General features: G+C 39.9%; 1 protein-coding gene across 10 annotated transcripts in view; it reads left to right on the forward strand.

Annotated features, from left to right (window-relative positions):
* Positions 1-844: 844 nt before the first annotated feature.
* Positions 845-20,219, forward strand: part of RAPGEF2 (Rap guanine nucleotide exchange factor 2) — a 253,188-nt gene continuing 233,813 nt past the window's right edge. For all 10 annotated transcript variants that reach the window (XM_031010191.3, XM_031010192.3, XM_031010193.3 and 7 more), the window contains exon 1: positions 845-973. In XM_031010191.3, coding sequence (XP_030866051.1) covers positions 905-973 — 69 coding nt within the window. In that variant the 5' untranslated portion in view covers positions 845-904. The remainder of the gene's footprint in view (positions 974-20,219) is intronic.

A 20,219-nucleotide genomic window follows, 5' to 3' on the forward strand; every position in this document is an offset into this window, starting at 1 on the left:
TCCCCCTCCTCCGCCCCGCGCAGACGAGGAACAAAGTTGCCGAGAGCGACTGGGCCGGAGGGCTGCAGCCCGGGCCGGGTGCTCTGGCCGCGGCGGCGCCGGCGCCGGGGCAGCTCCGCTCCGGGCGCGCTGATGGGGGGAGGCGGCGGCAGCGGCGGAGCCCACAGCGGCGGCCCGAGCAGCAGAGGCGGCGGCGGCGGCGGCTGGGCGGCCCGAGGGGATGCAGCAGCAGTCGGGAGGGACGGCCGAGCCCAGTAGACAGAGACCAGGAGCGGCGGCCGAGGCGATCGGGCTTCGCAGCGCCCGGACCTGAGCCAGACCCACCCGGTCCGTCCTCCCGACCGGCGGCCGAGGCGCCCAAGCGCCCGAGGACTGGGGACGCGGAAGATCCAAGTGATTCTCGGAGACCCCTGGGCGGCGGCGCAAGCCCCTGAGAGGAGGGGGCGACCCTCAGCGCCGTGGGGGAGGAGGCTCCGCCTGCTCACAGCCCTCCCCACTGCCACTCGTACCTCCCTAAAAATAACTCGGGCCCGCTGGGGCCAGGAGGAGCCGCCACTGTCCCCCGAGTGGAGCAGGGGAGGCGTGTCGAGCCAGGGCCGGAGGAAGCCGGCGGAGCGGCGAGGAGGAGGAGGAGGAAGGGGAGTTCCGCCTGCGGGCCGCATCGCACGGCAGCCTAGGGGCGCCGCGACCCTCCTGACTGTGTCCAGCCCCTCGCGCCTGTACCGCGCTCCCGGCCGCCGGGCCCAGCGGAGCCGCCCCCCCGCGGGCCCCGCGCCGCCGCCGCCGCGGTTTGGCTGATTAGTCGCGGGCGGGCGGGCGCTGCAGGGCGGAGGCAGCAGCGGCGCTGGGCCGGGAGGAGGCCGGCCAAGGTGCGGAGCGGCCCCGGCCCGCTCCCAGAGGGGAGATGGCGTCCTACGTAGATAACAGCTTCCGCCAGGCGGTGATGAAGAATCCCCCCGAAAGGACCCCCCAGGTGAGAACGCGGCGGCCGCCTGCACTTGGCCGGATTTCTGCCTCGCAGGCTGCGTCTTCCCCTGTCCCCCCACCTCCTTCCTGAGACAGTTCGCCCCGAGCACCCCACTTCTTGCATCAGGACCCCCAACTTCCAAAGGCATCCCACCTCCGAGTCTTCTACTCCGCCTATCCTGGTTTTATTTTTCCCTCTGCTTGACATTCTGCTCCTTAACTCTTCCCTCCCCATGGCTGACCTTTCCCTGTGTTGCCCAGCCGAGAGAGAGAGAGAGAGAGAGAGAGGGAGAGACAGAGAGAGAGAGTGTGTGTGTGTGTATGTGTGTGAATGTGTGAATTCTCTAGCTTTCCCTCTCCCCAGCCGCCCTCGGTGGCCTCTGAATCTCAGGGGATGGAGTCTCATCTCCCCTCGGCCAGCGACTCTTGCTCCCTCTGACTCCAGATCCGTTCCTCCCCTTGCAAGTGACCCTTGGAGTTCAGTGGTGTTTGAAAGGTATAGGAGGAAACCTGTACGGTTGTGCTAAAGATAAATCCATGCTGACCTTCAGTAAAACATTGAGGTGTTTGTATGTTTACTGTTTTGCTTTTGTTTTTTAAAGGATACTGCTTTCAATTGAAGGGAAAAAAATTGAATAGCTAAGTTAGTGCTTTTAGTTTAAATTGCAGACATAGCTGCAGAGCAGGCATGTTCCAATACACCCTCGGGAAGGGCACCCTGCGGATTCTTTTGGTGTTGCACAACCTTGTCAAAATTAGATAAGTTTGTTAACCTTTATACATTTGTTTACCTGCAGGCTTACTCTTCTCTTACTTGTAGCGGCTGATAGGGTTGGATTTGGTTGTCTCAAGTTTTACTGGAGAGGGGGAAATTTTATAAAAATGTGGTAGCTTAATTTTCTCCCCCTTTAGTTGCTGACTGGATAATGACGCATATTCCTAAGCGTTGGGATGGTGACTACAGGAGATCCTGCCTGCCAACCCTCTTAAGACAAATAAGCCCTCCTGATCCTTGGGACCATCAGACATTTAGGATCTAATGCTTGAAAGTGTTGCTTCGCTTGTTAGATGTTGGATGCCATCTGTTCAAATCCAAATGCTCTCCTTCTCTGATGTTGATTATTATTTACTGTGGGGAGAACATAATAAAATAGACTCTTCCCCTGACTGCCTTTGGACAAGCCCCAAGAGTGGCACCTGGTACCGTTTTTGATTTTTCATTTTCCTTGATGGAGCTGTCACATCTGGGAGATCATGGATAGATTGCACATATTTATCAAACGTGTTGAAGATGGCTGTAATTTTACAAGAAAATTTATCTGTCTCCAGAAAGTTCCCATTCTAAAAGACTATTTTTATCCCAACAAGGAATGTCCTGCTTTGATCTTGTTCTTCTCTTGGTGTTGCACACGCTGCCTTTCCTCTGCCTTTCTCATCTATTTGTTTTAAAATGGTCAGTTGGATCAGTCTTCTGCATCTGAAAATGCACATTCCCTGTCTCAGTGTGAAGGAAAAGCAGATTTCAGTGAGATATTTCATTTCCTTTCAAGAATATTGTTTTAAGTGCCAAGTGAAATTATGCATGCTGAGAATATTAGAACCTAGCAAGGCTGGTCAGAAAATGATGTCAGAGGCCTTTGGTGGAAATTAGAGAGGGGGGAAGTGGTGCATTTGGTTGATTAGTTAGAAGAATAACAATGACTAAAACCTACTATCAGGTTGGGGGGCGGGTCACCAAACAAGACTAGAAGAGACAAAACCTCCACTGTGACTGTGGGCCCACTGTGCCAAATAAATGAACTGTTAAACTTTCCTATTCCCCTGCCAGTTGTGTAGAATAGAGTAAAAACTGACCCAACACAGAACTTGGCCTGGGCCAGCTACTACTAACCCCACGACATGAAAGCTTTATTGACAGTCGGAAGGCAGCACGTTTGCCCTACCAAACCATAGAAAAAGTAAACATAAGGAAACCTACCAAACATTTCGAACATTCCTAAGTGTCAGCTCTATTAACTTTGATGTTCGTTTGGTTATTACTACAAATCCCCACGTTTATTTGTTTTCAAGAGAAAGTTGTTCGAAATGTGAACGTTTTCCATCTTTACCTGACTGGCCAGGAGTAATCTTATAAAAATTTGAAATTTACTCAAAAGTTATAAAAAAAAAAAGTTTTTGTAGAAGGTACTTTTTATGTTAAGAATGCTTTGTTAATGGAACGCTGGAAGATTTTCCATACAGCCTTGTCTTATAAATGTTTGTGAGTTCGAATTTTATAATATTAGAAAAGCAACCATGTTAAATAAGCTTGATATCATGAACAGAAGGACAGGAATTAGGAAAGTTTTGCTGTTTTGCTTCCTTCTGTTTCTGAGGATAGACTCGATAAAGGAGTTTGCGTGATTCTCGTTATAGGCAAAAGGAAAAGAATTGGGGAACATATGTAATTTTTTTTCCTGCTGTTCATTTCTGTTTGTTTTTTAAAGTCTTGCTGGCCTCATTCATTTCCCAAGCTCCGTGAAAGCATAGTTTTGTATTTAGGTCAATCAATTGCCTAGAAGTAATCCTGATGTCATTGGTGTAACCTAAGAAGTTGGCTAGAAGAGAATCTGGGGGTGGGAAGAGTACCAGGAACTTTCATAAATTGGGAGCTTTTCATGTCCACCTGCACAATGGAAACACATTTCAGTTATATCTTTAGAGAGGGGGAATAGTAAGGAGAAATACCAAAAAAATTATCATCTAAGTTTTAGCCAGGTTATACATACTCAGTTTCAAGAGACTATCACTATTTCACCTGATATTGTGAGAGGAGGAGGAAAACTCTAATCCAATGTGTGTCCCATATTGTGTGTCTGGAAACCTGGCTGAGTTCTAGTCAATGGGGCATTGTATTCTAAATAACAAACTTCCTTGAAAATAATGAGCCCTGAAAACATTCTACTGATATTTTTCAGTGCACCTCTGTTGAAAAACAGGACTCTTAAGTAATTGCTTTATTTAACCATTTGGGTTTATGTCTTTAATCACTTAAATGAGAAGCTTGGTCACCAAGGCAATTTGGTGAAGTAAAAGATGTAAATAAATTACAAACAGCTTTTATCCCCCAAGGCTTATACAATAAAATGATTTTTCTAAACCATTTTGTTAACTTGTTGAGTTCAGGCCCTTTGAAATTGCTTCTGTAGAGTGTCTAAATGCATACCATTTTCAGTTTTTCAGGTGAAACATCTATTGCAAAATTGTTTCCTCTCTTTAAAGACCTAATGTAATGCATTTTTAGCTAGCTGTAAAAGTTACTTTTAAAAATGTTATGTGTAAAATAACCCCCACCCCATCTCCTCCTAGTTAATAATCTTACTTTTTTTGGGGCTGTTACAACTTTTGATATAGGTACTAACCCAATGATGTGTTATAAAGAATACAGGACTTAATTCATTGCGAAGTCACTTGGTAGAATTCATTGTGAGTCATAATGAGAGGGCTGAAAAAAATAACTTTAGCTCAGAGAACTGTAAATTATGAGAAACGGCATGAAAGAGTATCTCTGACAAATATTTAACTTTCAAATCTAATGGAAGAATTGTGTCTGTTATAGTTAAATTTTCCATTTGAGTTTCTTTTTACCATTGCTTATAAGCAGACTCATATTTGTCAGCTTATACTCTCATTATATTTTAGCCCATTTTGGGGCTCTAGTAATATTTGTTTCTCAGATAGTTTTTGTTCATAGAATACAACTAAACTATCTGTATGCCATTTAAAAAGCATGTCTCATAAAGAAATGATTGGCCACAAGCAGTTAGATTTCATAACAATGACATGTGAATTTCTTGGTACAGAAATACATTTATAACTGAAATATTAGCTTCAAACTCTATTGGTATGTGACTTTGAACAAATGAGGAATTAAATTTATGATAAAAATATTAACATTCCTTGCAATATTGATAGAACCTTAGTCGCCTTCAAATAACCCTTTAAATATTTAGTAATTAACAGTTCCATAATTAGCTTTGCATATCTTGGCTGAGGTTCAAAATGAAAATCTCTCCAACTGCAGTGCTTTATGCAGATACTGGTTTAATGCAGTCGCAGTCATTCCCAAATGCTGGAATTTCACAGAACTTTCTTTTTTTTTTTAAGGAGAAGATGACCACCTAGGTTTTTCTCTCAAGAAGGAACATAAAATAAAAACAAAACTAGTTATAACTTCTTATCACTATCATTTAATCTCACTGTTTTTAAGAAAGGAAGGATGCAGTGTTATTCTAAAGCTCAGTTTTGAAAGAAAATATTGTTTGCGTCATAAGAAAATTCACTGCATTTTTTCATTTAAATTTTACTTTGGACCTGAAAAAAACTTATTTGGGTAGATTTTGGATGATTTAAAGAATCACAATAAGGTCTTTCTTTGGTGATATTTGATGAGATGGGGTGCTTTCAGGATGGTATGGCGATAGACAATGTTTGGTAAGAGAGCGAGATATATATATTTGGAATAGGGTCTTGCTTTGTTGCCCGGGCTCACTGCAGCCTCTGTCTCCCAGGCTCAAATGATCCTCCTGCGTCAGCCTCGAGTAACTGGGTCTACAGGCTTATGTCACTGTGCCTGGCTAATTTAAAAAATTTTTTGTAGAGATGAGGGTCTCGCTTTGTTGCCTAGACTGGTCATGAAGTCCTGGGCAGAAGTGATCCTCCTGCTTCAGCCTCCCAAAGTGCTGGGATTACAGGTGTGAACCACTGCACCTGGTCCATTGGTGATAATTTGAAATTCAAGTTGCATAAAATTATAATGGGATGCGCCTCAGATATAAATGGACTATCCAAAATAATGATATGATAACCTTCTAGAAATAAAAACTCTGATTTTGCTTGATTCATATGAAAACTTAATGAGAAAAAAATTATTCCTTCTTTGTAAATTTTATATGGAAGTAACTTTGGCCAGGAGTGGTGACACATACCTGTAATCCCAGCACTTTGGGAGGCTGAGGTGGGAGGATCTCTTGAAGCCCAGGTGTTCAAGACCAGCCTGGGCATCATAGCAAGGCCCCGTTTCTATTTAAAAGAAAGGTAAATTTGATTTAGACTTAGGAGATATGGAAACCACTGAAAATCGTTGGTCCTTGATAATCCATATTTTATGGGGTATTCCTTCTCTTCACTCCATTTTTGGTAACAATTTCCTTGTCGGTAAAATGGATAATAGCTGTCTGAGGTTTTGTGGATTAAGTGAAAGTACATTATTTAGTGTAATGCCTAATGTTAGTCCTCTTTATAGCATATTTTATACAATTTCTATTATTTAACAGGCCTTGGGAATTCAAAGATGAAATGTGTGTCCCTCAAGTAACTCACTAATCTATTGTTATCTTATAAGTAGATTGTAATTCATGAGTGCTGTAACAGCTATCCTATGACAGCACTGAAGAGGATATGGACTTCCTAGATGAATATGTATTGAGTTGTAGGGGAGTAAGAATTCACCTACCAGTGAACTAGTGGACATGAAGTGGTATTCCAGATTGACCTACTGTCATATGAGTAGCACACCTGGTAAGACAACATGTGCAGCTCTTTGTTCAGTGTGCTGGGAACCAGGGAACTGAGGAGGGGATAAGGAATGATTACTGGCATTTAGAAGCTCATGGTTTGTGAGGGTAGTGATGAGACCAAGAGTTCTGTTAAAGACTGATGTTCATTTTCCTGGCTTGAGATGGCTGGGAAGCTGAATTACGCAGTGGTGATGGATTAGAAATATTGCAGGAGTAGAATCTGCTGGACAGGCTGGCTGAATGTGTGCACATTTTATATCTCATTATATTAAAGCTGTGTTTGAATCATACCAGTGCAGCCTAATTATGGCACAGGATGATCATGGATATTTCATAGTTCATAGGAAAAAATCCAAGTTGTTGAATATAGTTTTCTTGATTTTTAAGATTTCTCACACTATTTTTTTCCCTTAAACATTAATGTCTTCTACTACATGTACATTCTGGGAATCTAGTTTGAAATATCTGGTTAATCATATAGTTAAACTAGGCCAGGTGCTGTGGCTCATGCCTCTAATCCTAGCACTTTAGGAGGCTGAGGCGGGTGGATCACTTGAGGTCAGGAGTTCAACACCAGCCTGGCCAACATAATGAAACCCTGTCTCTACTAAAAATACAAAAAATTAGCCAGGTGCCTGTATTCCCAGCTACTCGGGGAGACTGAGACAGGAGAATCACTTGAACCCGGGAGGCCGAGGTTGCAGTGAGCCGAAATTGTGCTATTGCACTCCAGCCTGGGTAACAAGAGCGAAACCCCGTCTCAAAAACACAAAACCCAAAACACCATCATGTAGTTGTACTAAATATATTTCTTAATCTGTAATGATAATGTGATTTCCAAGCATTTCATCATTTGGAAGAGTTGGAGAACTTCTGAATTTAAGCAGGCAAAAATGAACTTATTTATATAAAAACTCAAAATTGACTTGTGATGACACAATGTAATGATGGCATTGAGTCTTTGAGAACAGTTTTTTACTCCTTTATACCATTGTTTGTTTAGATAAATTAATTGATGTTGGTAAATTAGGAGAAGCAATTTGTCGTACATATAATTGATCTTGTAGCTTTATCAGAGCTAGAATATATATATATTTATGTATTTATGTAGTTATAACTATGTTCAAGTGATTATGTTAGTCATTGTAGGAAGAAAAATAAGTTTATTGCCACATTATTTTGACTTTTAGAATTTTTATCTTTTCAGGAAAAAAAAAAACCACCCTTGTTTTCACATGCAAAATCACCACTACCTACTGAATTTTAAGAAGCGTGTGTTTCTTGCTGTATTCAGCTGTTTCCTTTTTTCCTCCAGTCTGTGAAAGAATTTACCCTTGGTGCGGTGGTGGTGGGGTTATTGGTTTTTGTGGAGGAAACAGCTTGGTCCTTGGATTTTAAGTTGTCCTGGCTCCACCTCTTCTGTGCTTTCATATCCATTATGTGTAAGAAGTGTTTTGGGAGAGTTAGTGTCAGTGACTTGAAGAGGAACTTTGTTTTGTCATTGGAAGTAAACTTGTCTTCCTCTGGCTGTTGTTTCTCATTGCTTGCCTTCCACAGGTTGAAAATAATGGACTGTGGAGCTTTAGAATTAAAATAAGTGAATAAAAATGTACATTTCGCTGCCATTTGCAGTTTAGTTGACAAACCGACACAGTGTAATATCTGCCCCTTGGCACCTTTCTGTTCTTCTCTAGCTCATGGTATTTGTTTTCACCCAACATAAAAACGAAGAAGAAAGGTAGAGAACACTGAACGAGAATTAATCATTAGGTCATTCTGGGGAGGTCTGATAGTAACTTTCTTAGAAGCCAACAGTCAGTGGATCTGAGAGGTTTATGGTACTATGGTGATTATCTGATTTCTCCTGAAAATTCATTCTAGAGTTAAGACTCATTATCTTTTAAAATGTATTTTATTTTTTAATGACCAGTCTTCAGTGGAATCATTATCTTTCTTAAACTTTTTAGCTTGAGATAAATGTAGATTCACATACAATTGTAGGAAATAATGGGGAGAGATCCTGTGTGTACCCTTTAACCGGTTTCTCCCATTAGTAATAGCTTATAAAACTGTAGTGTAATATCACAATCAGGATATTGACATCAGTGCAATCAAGAAACAAAGCAATTCCAGCACCACAAATGGTTCTTGTTGGACTTTTATAGCCACAGTCACTCCCCCACCCCACCTCTGGGGATCACTAATCTGTTCCATTTCTATAACTTTGTCATTTCAAAAATGTTATTAATTGGAATCGTACAGTATATGGCCTTTGGAGATTGACTCCCCTCCCCCTGCGCAGCATCATTAAGGCTTATTATCTTTTGGTTAAAATGAATTTCTGTTGTTGTTAGTGAATAGTTTGGCCTTGTGCTTCTAAAATACCAATAATGTCTGAGGATTGGGGGGTTGGTGGTAAAAGGTGAGATGGGTTTAATAGTGACAATGAAGAGAAAGTTCTGTGATAATGCGTATAAATATAGAGCAAAGAGCATAAGGTCTTGGATGAGCAAGAGTTGTGATAGCATACCACATTTGGGAGATTTTGATATATGTATTTCCTTTTCATTTTTTTTTGTCATAATGGAAGTAGTAAGGTTAGCCTTAGCCTTCATATTCTTCAATTGAAATTTAAAAAATAAAATCAGAAGGAAGTCTAATGACTGTATATATAAAAGGGAGTCCCAATGGCCAAATTTGGGACAATTTGAGAAGCAAATCATGACAGTAACGGACTATAACCCCTAGGGAAGAAAATATCCATGAGCCCATACTGATATAAGTAAGTAGTTGAATAAATAAATAAAAGCAGGAGAAGAGACACCTCTTTGTTACAGAATTCTAATTAGAAAATGAAGGAATGATGGAAATAGAAAATCACCAGCAGGCAAACACCATAGTAGCAATTGTTACAGGCAGGAATCATCAATGGATGCCAAAATTAGTGGGTGAAGGTATGATGAAAAATATCATCATAGATCAGTATCATCAGGATATTTGCATAGTCTCAAAATATCTCCCCCACAAAATTAATTAACTATAAAGGAAAAAATCAATACTTAATAGTGAAGAAAACTGGTAATATCAAACTAACCAGATCATCAAAGTTAACATCATTGGTCATGTCAACATCATGTGTCTCCTGATACAATGTATTGAGAAAGAGATATCTCTTGTATTCTTAACTAAAAATCAACCTAAGTGGAGCAAATATCAGATAGACTCAAATTCAAGGACATTTTATGAAATAACTGGCCAGTATTCCCTGAAAGTATTGAGGGTGTGGAAGATGAAGAAATGCCCAAGAAGTGCCACACATTGGAAGAAACTAAGGACATGTGATAACCAAATGCAATGTAGGATTCTGGAATTGATCCTGGACAAGAACAACAACAAAAAAACATTATTAGGATGACTGATGAAATTTGAATATTTAGATAACTTTACCACAATTATTGTAGATGCTAAATTATGGGAAGCTGGGTAAACAGGGGATCTTTGACCTGTTTTTTAAATAACCTTTTTTACTCTAAAATTATTTAAAAATTCAAAGTTAAGAAAAGGAAGCATAGCTTTTGAAGTTTTTTTTTGTGAACCTGAAAAGGGGATACCAAATTATTACTTTTTAAGACATCTTTTAGGCTGGGCATGGTGGCTCACTCCTGTAATCCCTGCGCTTTGGAAGACTGAGGCGGGTGGATCACCTGAAGTCGGGAATTCGAGATGAGCTTGGCCAACATGGCGAAACCCCTTCTCTACTAAATATACAAAAAATTAGCCATGAGTGGTGGCGCATGCTTGTAATTCCAGCTACTTGGGAGGCTGAGGCAAGAGAATGACTTGAACCCAGGAGGTGGAGGTTGCAGTGAGCCGAGATTGCACCATTGCCCTCTAGTCTGGGTGACGGATGAGACTCTGTCTCAAAAAAAAAAAAAAAAAGTATCTTTTTTTCCAGTTTAATAATTTACTCTTAATGAAGAGCCTAGTACCTTTTAAGTGAATATTTTGTATGTATTGAACCACTAGTAAAATGGTTGAGGCAGTATATTTATTAGTTGGAGAAACTTGAAAGCACACACACACATAATAGCTAATAAATGATGAGAAGAGATAAAATAGTAACGTTTATTTTATTTTATTTTATTTATTTTTGCAACAGGATCTCACTGTGTCACCCAGGCTGGAGTGCAAGTGACATGATCATGGCTCACTGCAGCCTTGTCCTGGGCTCAAGGATCCTCGCACCTTAGGCTCCTGAGTAGCTGGGACCGCAGGCATGCACCATCATACCTGGCTAATTTTTTTTTTTTTTTTTTTTTTGAAATGGAGAATGCAGTGGCGCGATCTCAGCCATTCCCAGCAACCTCCACCTGCTGGGTTCAAGTGATTCTTCTGCCTCAGCCTCCTAAGTAGCTGGGATTACAGGTGCACACCACCATGCCCAGCTAATTTTTGTATTTTTAGTAGAGACAGGGTTTCACCATGTTGGTCAGGCTGGTCTCGAACTCCTGACCTCGTGATCCGCCCACTGCAGCCTCCCAAAGTGCTGGGATTACAGGCGTGAGCCACTGCACCCGGCCCTAATTTCTGCATTTTTTAAGATCTGTGTCTTGCTATTTAGCCCAGGCTGGTCTTGAACTCCTGGGCTCAAGCGATCTTCCCCTCTCGGCCTTCCAAAGTGCTGGGATTATAGGTGTGAGCCACCTTGCTTGGCCAGAATTTTAACAATTTATTCACCTTTATTCCTACCTGAATTTTGTTGATATTCCCAAGATGGAGTGTATTTTATCAGTGTCTAATGTTTAGTGATTCTGAATTTAAGTAGATTACAATATTTGTTATAAGAAAAATTGTAGGAAATAGAATATTCCATGTATGTTAAGCAAAATAGAAAAATTGTGGTAGTAGCTTAAGGAAGTCAATCCCAATGAAATTTAAATTGTAGATTCTCTCTTCTCCACTTTTTTCTTTCCTGTGACCTTAAAAATTCTTTAAATGGTTACTTTTGGTAGGAGTGAGGGGGTGGAAGGGGAGGGAAGGGAATGAATGGCAAGGGTGTGTTTAAAAAGTCTAGTCAGAGGCACTGTTACAGCTATGGATAATAGTGTTATCTAAGCTGAGTGTATTGAATACTTTCATCTAGATGTCTTAAAAGGACTTTAGTAGGATATAAAAAGAAAATAAAAAGGAATTTTTAAAATCAAATTAAGGCAAACAATCTCTACACATTTTCCCCCTTGTATCCATGCCTTTACATTTAGGTTATAAAGTCAGCCCCCCTCCCCAATCCCACGGATTAGCCAACTATCTTTCCTTTTTTGATTTTTTGGTAGTAAGTACTGGAGAATGAATGCTGTTTTTAATATTATGTATTTGTTTCATAACTGAAATTGGCGTTAGAAGATTGGATTAAAAAACATGAGACCTAACATTTTAGATAATTATAAATATAGTGTAAGCAGGAAGATATTTACTGTTTTCAATAATAAAGACATAAATCACTTGTTTTCTGTATTTTAAGAAACTTTTGCTGGTATTTGATATTTTAAATAATAAGTTGCATTTGAGGGCACAAATGAAAAAGAAAAGAGCAGGCCAGGTTTTGAAGTAACTAATTGTATAAAATAAAATGAAAAATGTGTAAACATACAGGTGTGGACTAAACCTATTTGACATTCATCCATGTATTCATATAGAAACTATTTGAATTCTGCAAAGCAATAAGTTTCTGATTTTTTTTTTCCTCTAAGCTACTTCATGCATTCTTACAAACTCCATTTCCTTTTAAACACAGTCAAATTTATTAGGGAATATTTGGTCAAATTGTTAAAAGTATTTCTCTGCTACCTCACTTCAAACTATACTACGAGGCTACAGTAACCAAAACAGCATGGTACTGGTACAAAAACAGACACATAGACCAATGGAACAGAATAGTGATCTCAGAAATAAGACCACACATCTACAACCATCTGATCTTTGACAAACCTGACACAAAAACAAGCAATAGGGAGAGGATTCCCTATTTAATAAATGGTGCTGGGAAAACTGGCTAGCCATATGCAGAAAATTGAAACTGGGCCCCTTCCTTACACCTTATACAAAAATTAACTCAAGATGGATTAAAGACTTAAATGTAAAACCCACAACTATAAAAACCCTAGAAGAAAATCTAGGCAATACCATTCAGGACATAGGCACGGACAAAGATTTTATGATGAAAACGTCAAAAGCAACTGCAGCAAAAGCAACAATTGACAAATAGGATCTAATTAAACTAAAGAGCCTCTGCACAGCAAAAGAAACTATCATCAGAGTGAGCAGACAACCTATAGAATGGAGAAAATTTTTGCAATCTAGCCATCTGACAAAGGCCTAATATCCACAATCTACAAGGAACATAAACAAATTTAGAAGAAAAAAACAATCCCTTCAAAAAGTGGTCAAAGGACATGAACAGACAATTCTCAAAAGAAGACATTCATTGCAGCCAACAAACATGGAAAAAAAGCTCAACATCACTGATGATTAGAGAAATGCAAATCAAAACCACAGTGAGGTACCATCTCACGCCAGTCAGATGGCAGTTATTAAAAAGTCAGGAAACAACAGATGCTGGTGAGGCTGTGGAGAAATAGGAATGCGTTTGTGGAAGTATTTTGTGGAAGACGGTGTGGTGATTCCTCAAAGACCTAGAACCAGAAATATCATTTGACCCAGCAATCCCATTACTGGGTATATACCCAAAGGAATATAAATAATTCTGTTATAAAGATACATGGAAGCATATGTTCATTGCAGCACTATTCACAATAGCAAAGACATAGAATCAATCCAAATGTCAATCGCTGATAGACCGGATAAAGAAAATGTGGTACTTGTACACCATGGAATACTCTGCAGGCTGTGAGATCATGTCCTTTGCAGGGACGTGGATGGAGCTGGAAGCCATTATCCTCAGTAAACTAACACAAGAACAGAAAACCAAACACTGCATGTTCTCACTTACAAGTGGGAAGCTGAACAATGAGAACACATGGACACTGGGGCCTGTCAGTGTTGGGGGAGGGAGAGCATCAGGAAAAACAGCTAATGCATGCTGGGCTTAATAACTAGGTGATGGTTTGATGGGTGCAGCAAACCACCATGGCACACTGTTACCTATAACAAGCTTGCACATTCTGCACATGTATCCTGGAACTTAAAAATAACAAAAGTATTTATCTAAGTTGTGTCTTACAGTTATTGTATTGAAAAACGGCTTCATCAAATTTATACATTTCTAAATGACTAGAAATGAGTTTTAAAAACTTGTGAGTTTAAAAAACTTGAAACATAGTATCATAAAATGTCAAGAGTTGAAATAAGGAGGAATTTGATAGCATTTCAGTGTTTCTAATCTTCATTCATATCTGATCCCCATCCTGTTTTTGTGTAGCTGTGAGAAATTGAAGAGCAAGCTTTAGGGCAAACATTTTCTGTGTATCTGTTGCTTGGATTTGGGATACCACAAGCTTCATTTAGAATCAGTGTGCTTAGAGCCCCAAAAGTTCTTTATTCCCATATGTGGACCTCCTAACATAATCGTCATCTGAGACTTAAGTTGGAATGGGTGAGAATTCCTATCTTGATTCTATTTTCTCTGGTGTGGTTTAAATCTACATCCCATAGTTAGAGAAAACTCTGTGGGAGGCAACATGCTAAAATCATTTCATTTTAAAAGTCCTTGTTCCTACTTTATATATTCTGCGATGGTTGGGTTTTTTTTTTTCGTAGTTACAAATTCATATCTTTAATTTTAATTGTATTCATAGAATACTTGTTTTGAGTTTAGTGTATTTCCTTCATATAACCCAGTGGTTTTAATCTTGGTCTCTGTTGTCAAACAAACTGCTTTGTGGCCTTGGGCAGGTTACTTCACCTTAGTTTCAGGCTTTTTGATTTCACAGGCTTAAAATTTCACAACACTGGGCATTGACATTTGTTCATCACCTATTTAGTGTACCAAGTAAACATGTTTAATATAACATAAACTTGCTATCCACAAGCCTCATTTAAGAAAGGATATTTTACTGTCATAAAAATAGGAAGGTCATAGTTTCAGAATAAACAAATACAGCTTTGTTTTGCTATATTCTGTTTTTTTTTCAAGGATTGATGAAATTTTCACCATGGGTGGGTATTGTAATATTACCAATCTCCTATAATTGTGAAGATTAAATACATTAATGCAGGAGTACCCAACCCCTGGGCCACAGACTGATAGCAGTCCATGGCCTGTTAGGAACCAGGCCATACAGCAGGAAGTGAGTGGTAGGTGAGAGAGCGAAACTTCATCTTTGTTTACAGCCACTCCCCATCGCTGGCGTTACTGCCTGAGCTCCGCCTCCTGTCAGATTAGCAGCAGCATTAGATTCTCATAGGAGCACAAACCCTATTGTGAACCGCATATGCAAGAGATCTAGGTTGTGTACTCCTCATGAGAATCTAATGCTTGATGATGTCACTGTTTCCCATCATCCCCTAGTTGCAGGAAAACAAGCTCAGGGCTCGTGCTGATTCTACATTATGGTGAGTTGTATAATTATTTCATTATATATTACAATGTAATACAGAAATAAAGTGCACAATAAATGTAATATGCTTGAATCATCCTGAACCCCCTCACCCAACCCTGTGGAAAAAGGTTGTCTTCCATGAAACTGGTCCCTGGTGCCAGAAGGGTTGGGGACTTCTGCATTAATGTATATTAAAGTATTTTTTTTTTTTTTTGAGACAAAGTTTTGCTCTTGTTGCCCAGGCTGGAGCGCAATGGTGCGATCTCAGCTCACCGCAAACTCCGCCTCCCGGGTTCAAGCGATTCTCCTGCCTCAGCCTCCCAAGTCGCTGGGATTACAGGCGCCCACCTCCTTGCCTGGCTAATTTTGGTATATTTAGTAGAGATGGGGTTTCACTGTGTTGACCAGACTGGTCTTGGATTTCTGACCTCAGGTGATCCACCCACTCTGCCTCCCAAAGTGCTGGTATTACAGGCATGAGCCACCATGCCCGGCCCTATTAAAGTTCTTAACACAGTCTCTGGCATTGAATATTTAATAAATATTTACTCTTCTTATTACTATTTTTCAGTAGTTGATATTCATTACTCTTTTACTTTTTCCCATAGATTAACTTTTCATCGTTAGTTTAATGACTAATTCACTAAAGTGATTTTAATATGTTGATTTGATAGACTTGATTTATAGTACAGATTGTGTTAGGTTTGCAGGTTGCCAAGAACTGCAGATATAGGGGTTAACTCCAGGCTTATTTTTTTTATATACAAGAAAAATCTAAAGGTAGACAGTGCAGGGTTGGGTTGGTGCAGATGCTCAAGGATGTCATTTAAAGAAACTGGCTGAGTCTTCTATTTAGCAAGCAATTTTAGTCTTCACAGTCACAAAATGGTAGTTGCCTCAATAATCAGGAAAGGAGAGGGGTGGGTGTTAAATCCTTTTCTTGGTGTTTTGTCTTTTTATTTTGAAGGAAAGCCCTCTCTTGATACTTATTGGCTAAGGCTGTGTCACATGGCTACTCTTGGCTGCAAAAGAGGCTGGAAATTTGAGTATTTTGCTTTTAAGCCTCGATAGTACAGAAGGATGAAGATTAATGGGTGCTGTGAGCTGATGTATTTCTCCAATTTACTTTGCATAGGAAATAGATGATTGTACTAAGCTTATGCAGTGATTCTCAGGAGACCTCTTTGAAAGTCTTATTGAATTACAGAGTTATATTACTGTAGCTACAGTTATGGAATGCAGATATATTCAACTTCTTGGTTCGCTTATTAGGTGTATGATTATTAATTTTTTGAACCTCAGTCTCATTTACAAATAGGGATAAAAATACTAGTGGGTGAGCATTACGTGTAAATATTATAAAACACTGTCTGTAATGTAAATATTATCATTTCTATGGTAGATGAGTTCTAAACATCCCATCTATTGATTTAAGGATATTGGCATATGATATTTTCTACATTGGTTCCTTTTGTTTCAGATTTACTCTATTTAAAAAATTCCAGAAATGTATTTCATTGTTTTGGGTGCTCCAATTGTATGTACTGATATGTCTACTTGTAGTAATACTTTGTCATTTTTTTAGGACTTCAGTGTTTCATTTGTCATCACTCCCCAAAGCTGAATCATCATTTCTTTTTTGTTTGTTTTTTTGAGTCAGAGTCTCTGTTGTCCAGACTGGAGTGCAGTGGTGCAGTCTCAGCTCACTTCAGCCTCTGCCTCCTGGGTTCAGGCAATTCTCGTGTCTCAGCCTCCAGAGTAGCTGGGATTACAGGTGTATGCCACCACACCTGGCTAATTTTTGTATTTTTAGTAGAGACAGGGTTTCGCCATGTTGGCCAGGCTGGTCTTGAACTCCTGGCCTCATGTGATCTACATGCCTTGGCCTCCCAAAGTTCTAGGATTACAGGCGTGAGCCATTGCACCCAGCCAAATCATCACTTCTTATATATTTTTATGTAAAATATACATAAAAGCTAGTTAAATAGGTTTTTGCACTTTGTCGAATTTATACTTACATCATAACTTTATGTCTTTAAGAAAAATAGTTTCATATTGGTTGTTATACAAGATTAGCTTTGATACTAAAACTTTAAGAATGCATTGTGTCCTATCTTAGGACATGATGTGTTACGGGCTTTTTCTGATAGCGTTCAAGATTTATATACATAAACTGCTCTTAATGTTTTGTAGTGGGATCAGTTAAACAATTTCCTATCAGGAGCTAATGGCTAGAAATTTTACTGATAAGAGTCTAGCATTTATCATCTTTAAATAAGCTATGTTTCCATAAATTATTTCTTTTGGTGGGACTACTACATATGCCTGAATTTGCAGTCTAAGTTAGGACTAGGTTTTTCTTTAAAATTGATTAACTTGAACTATGTCTATCAGTCCCACTAAGCTAAGAGTTTATTGGGCTGAGACTTACTGTCCATCTTTTTTTTTTAATTTTTAAATTATTTTATTTTATTTTTGAGAGGGAGTCTTGCCCTGTTGCCCAGGCTATAGTGCAGTGGCGCAATCTTGGCTCACTGCAACCTCTGCCTCCTGGGTTCGAGCGATTCTCCATCCTCTGCCTCCCTACTAGCTGGGACTGTCGGCACCCACCACCATGCCCAGCTAATTTTTGTATTTTTAGTAGAGACAGAGTTTCACCATGTTGGCCAGGTTGATCTTGAACTCCATCTCAAGCTATCTGCCTGCCTTGGCCTCCTAAAGTGCTGGAATTACAGGCGTGAGCTTCTGCACCCGGCCCATCTTTGAAGCTCAGTACTTGCTCAACCTTTTAGCACAGAATTGGAGCTGATGAATGTTTAATGACTTGATCTTGATTTCCTGAGAGTTTTAGACTTGGTGGTACAGGGAAAAATGTACAGTTGAACCTTGGAACAACATGGGTTTGAACTCTGTGGATCTACTCATACATGGACCTCTCCCCTCCCCTCCCCTTCCTCTTCTTTTCTCTTTTTTCCTTTTCTTTCTGAGATAGGGTCTTCCTCTGTCTGTTGCCCAGGCTGGAGTACAGTGGTGTGATCACAGCTCATTGCAGCCTCAATCTCTTGGACTCAAGCTCTCCTCCCACCTCAGCCTCTGAATAGCTGGTACTACAGGTGTGTGCTACCATGCCTATAGCTAATTTTTAATTTTTTTTGTAGAGATGGGGTCTCACTGTGTTGTCCAGTCTGGTCTCAAACTGCTGGGCTCAAGCTGTGCTCCTGCCTTGGCCTCCCAAAGTGTTGGGATTATAAATGTTGGGATTTCAATAAATATATTAAAAAAATTTTTGGAGAATTGCCACAATTTGAAAAAACTTGCAAATAAACTACATAGCCTAGAAATGTAGGTTATGGAGCCGGGCGCGGTGGCTCATGCCTGTAATCCCAGCACTTTGGGAGGCCGAGGCGGGTGTATCACAAGGTCAGGAGTTCGAGACCACCCTGGTTAACACGGTGAAACCCCATCTGTACTAAAAATACAAAAAAAAAATTAGCCGGGCATAGGTGGTGCATGCCTGTACTCCCAGCTACTCGGGAGGCTGAGGCAGGAGAATGGCGTAAAACCCGGGAGGCAGAGGTTGCAGTGAGGCGAGATCGCACCACTGCACTCCAGCCTGGGAGACAGAGCAAGACTCCATCTCAAAAAAAAAAAAAAAAAAAAGAGAGAAATGTAGGTTATGGAAAAATTATGAAATATTATGAAAAAGTAGGTATGTCATGAATGCACAAAATATATTTAGGTAACTAGTCTATTTATATATGACAATAAGATGTAAACAAATCTATGATAAAATGTTAAAATTTGGCTGGGCGTGGTGGCTTACACCTGTAATCCCAGCACTTTGGGAAGCTGAGGCAGGCGGATCATGAGGTCGACCAGCCTGACCAACATGGTGAAACCCCGTCTCCACTAAAAATACAAAAATTAGTCGGGCATGGTGGCGCACGCCTGTAATCCCAGCTACTTAGGAGGCTGAGGCAGGAGAACTGCTTGAACTCAGGAGGCAGAGATTGCAGTGAGCCAAGACTGCACCACAGCACTCCAGCCTGGGCGACAGAGCAAGACTTTGTCTCAAAAAAAAAAAAAAAAAGTTAAAATTTATCAAAACTTGTGGACACTTACAGATTGTACATAGTTCCATCTGAAGTCTAGAGAAATGTAAACAAATCTAAAGATGCAGCATTAAATCATAACTGCATAAGATTATTGTGCATACGGTACTACTGTAATAATTTTGTAGCCACCTCCTGTTGCTTTCGTGTCACGAGTATGGTTACTCATCTCTCAATGAGGAGTTTGTCCATCAGTAAACTGCATATTGCAGTAAAAGTGATCTTTTGTGGATCTATACTTTTCATCTTTTTAGTGCAATACTGTAAACCTTGAATAATATTATGGGACCCATACAAAGTGCCACTGGTGGTGCTGGAAGTGTTCCCAAGAAGCAAAGAAAATTCATGACATTATAAGAAAAAGTTGAATTGCTTGCTGTGTACCATAGATTAAGATCTGCAACTGCAGTTACCCAAAATTTCAGATAGGCAGTTCATCTAGCAAAGGTTATTTTTATTATTTATTAAACAAATTTAAGATACCGATACAGTACTGTAAATGTATTTTCTCTTCCTTATGATTTTAATGACATTTTCCTTTCTTTAGCTTATTTGTTGTAAGAAAACAGTATATAATACAACATATGTGTTAATCGAGTGTTTATCAATAAGGCTTCTGGTCAACAGTAGGCTATTAGTAGCTAAGTTTTTGGGAGTCAAAAGTTAATGCAGATTTTCAACTTCGTTAGGGGTTGGCGCCTCTAATATCCGAGTTGTTCATAGGTCAGAAGTTACCTACTTCATGGATTAAATTTACTCACTGAGCGTTAGCAAGATGGTTTTTGGCTTTTGTGATGGAACACTTAATTTGATATTTCTCTTTTGTTATGCTGAAAGTGTTAATTCCCTCATAGTTTGCATATATTCTATAAAAAGGATCTTGTTGCCTGCCTTGGTGGTTACAAAAATTTGTGTTTCACTGGCTTCTGGTTGGTTTGCCAGCTTGTAAAAGTTATTCATGCCAGGTTAAGTATTTTCTTTGAGTTTAAACTGTGTGTGTCTGTGGGTGGGATATGGATTTTTAT

The sequence above is a fragment of the Gorilla gorilla genome, chromosome 3 (assembly GCF_029281585.2).
Source record: "Gorilla gorilla gorilla isolate KB3781 chromosome 3, NHGRI_mGorGor1-v2.1_pri, whole genome shotgun sequence".
Taxonomy (NCBI): Eukaryota; Metazoa; Chordata; class Mammalia; order Primates; family Hominidae; genus Gorilla; species Gorilla gorilla.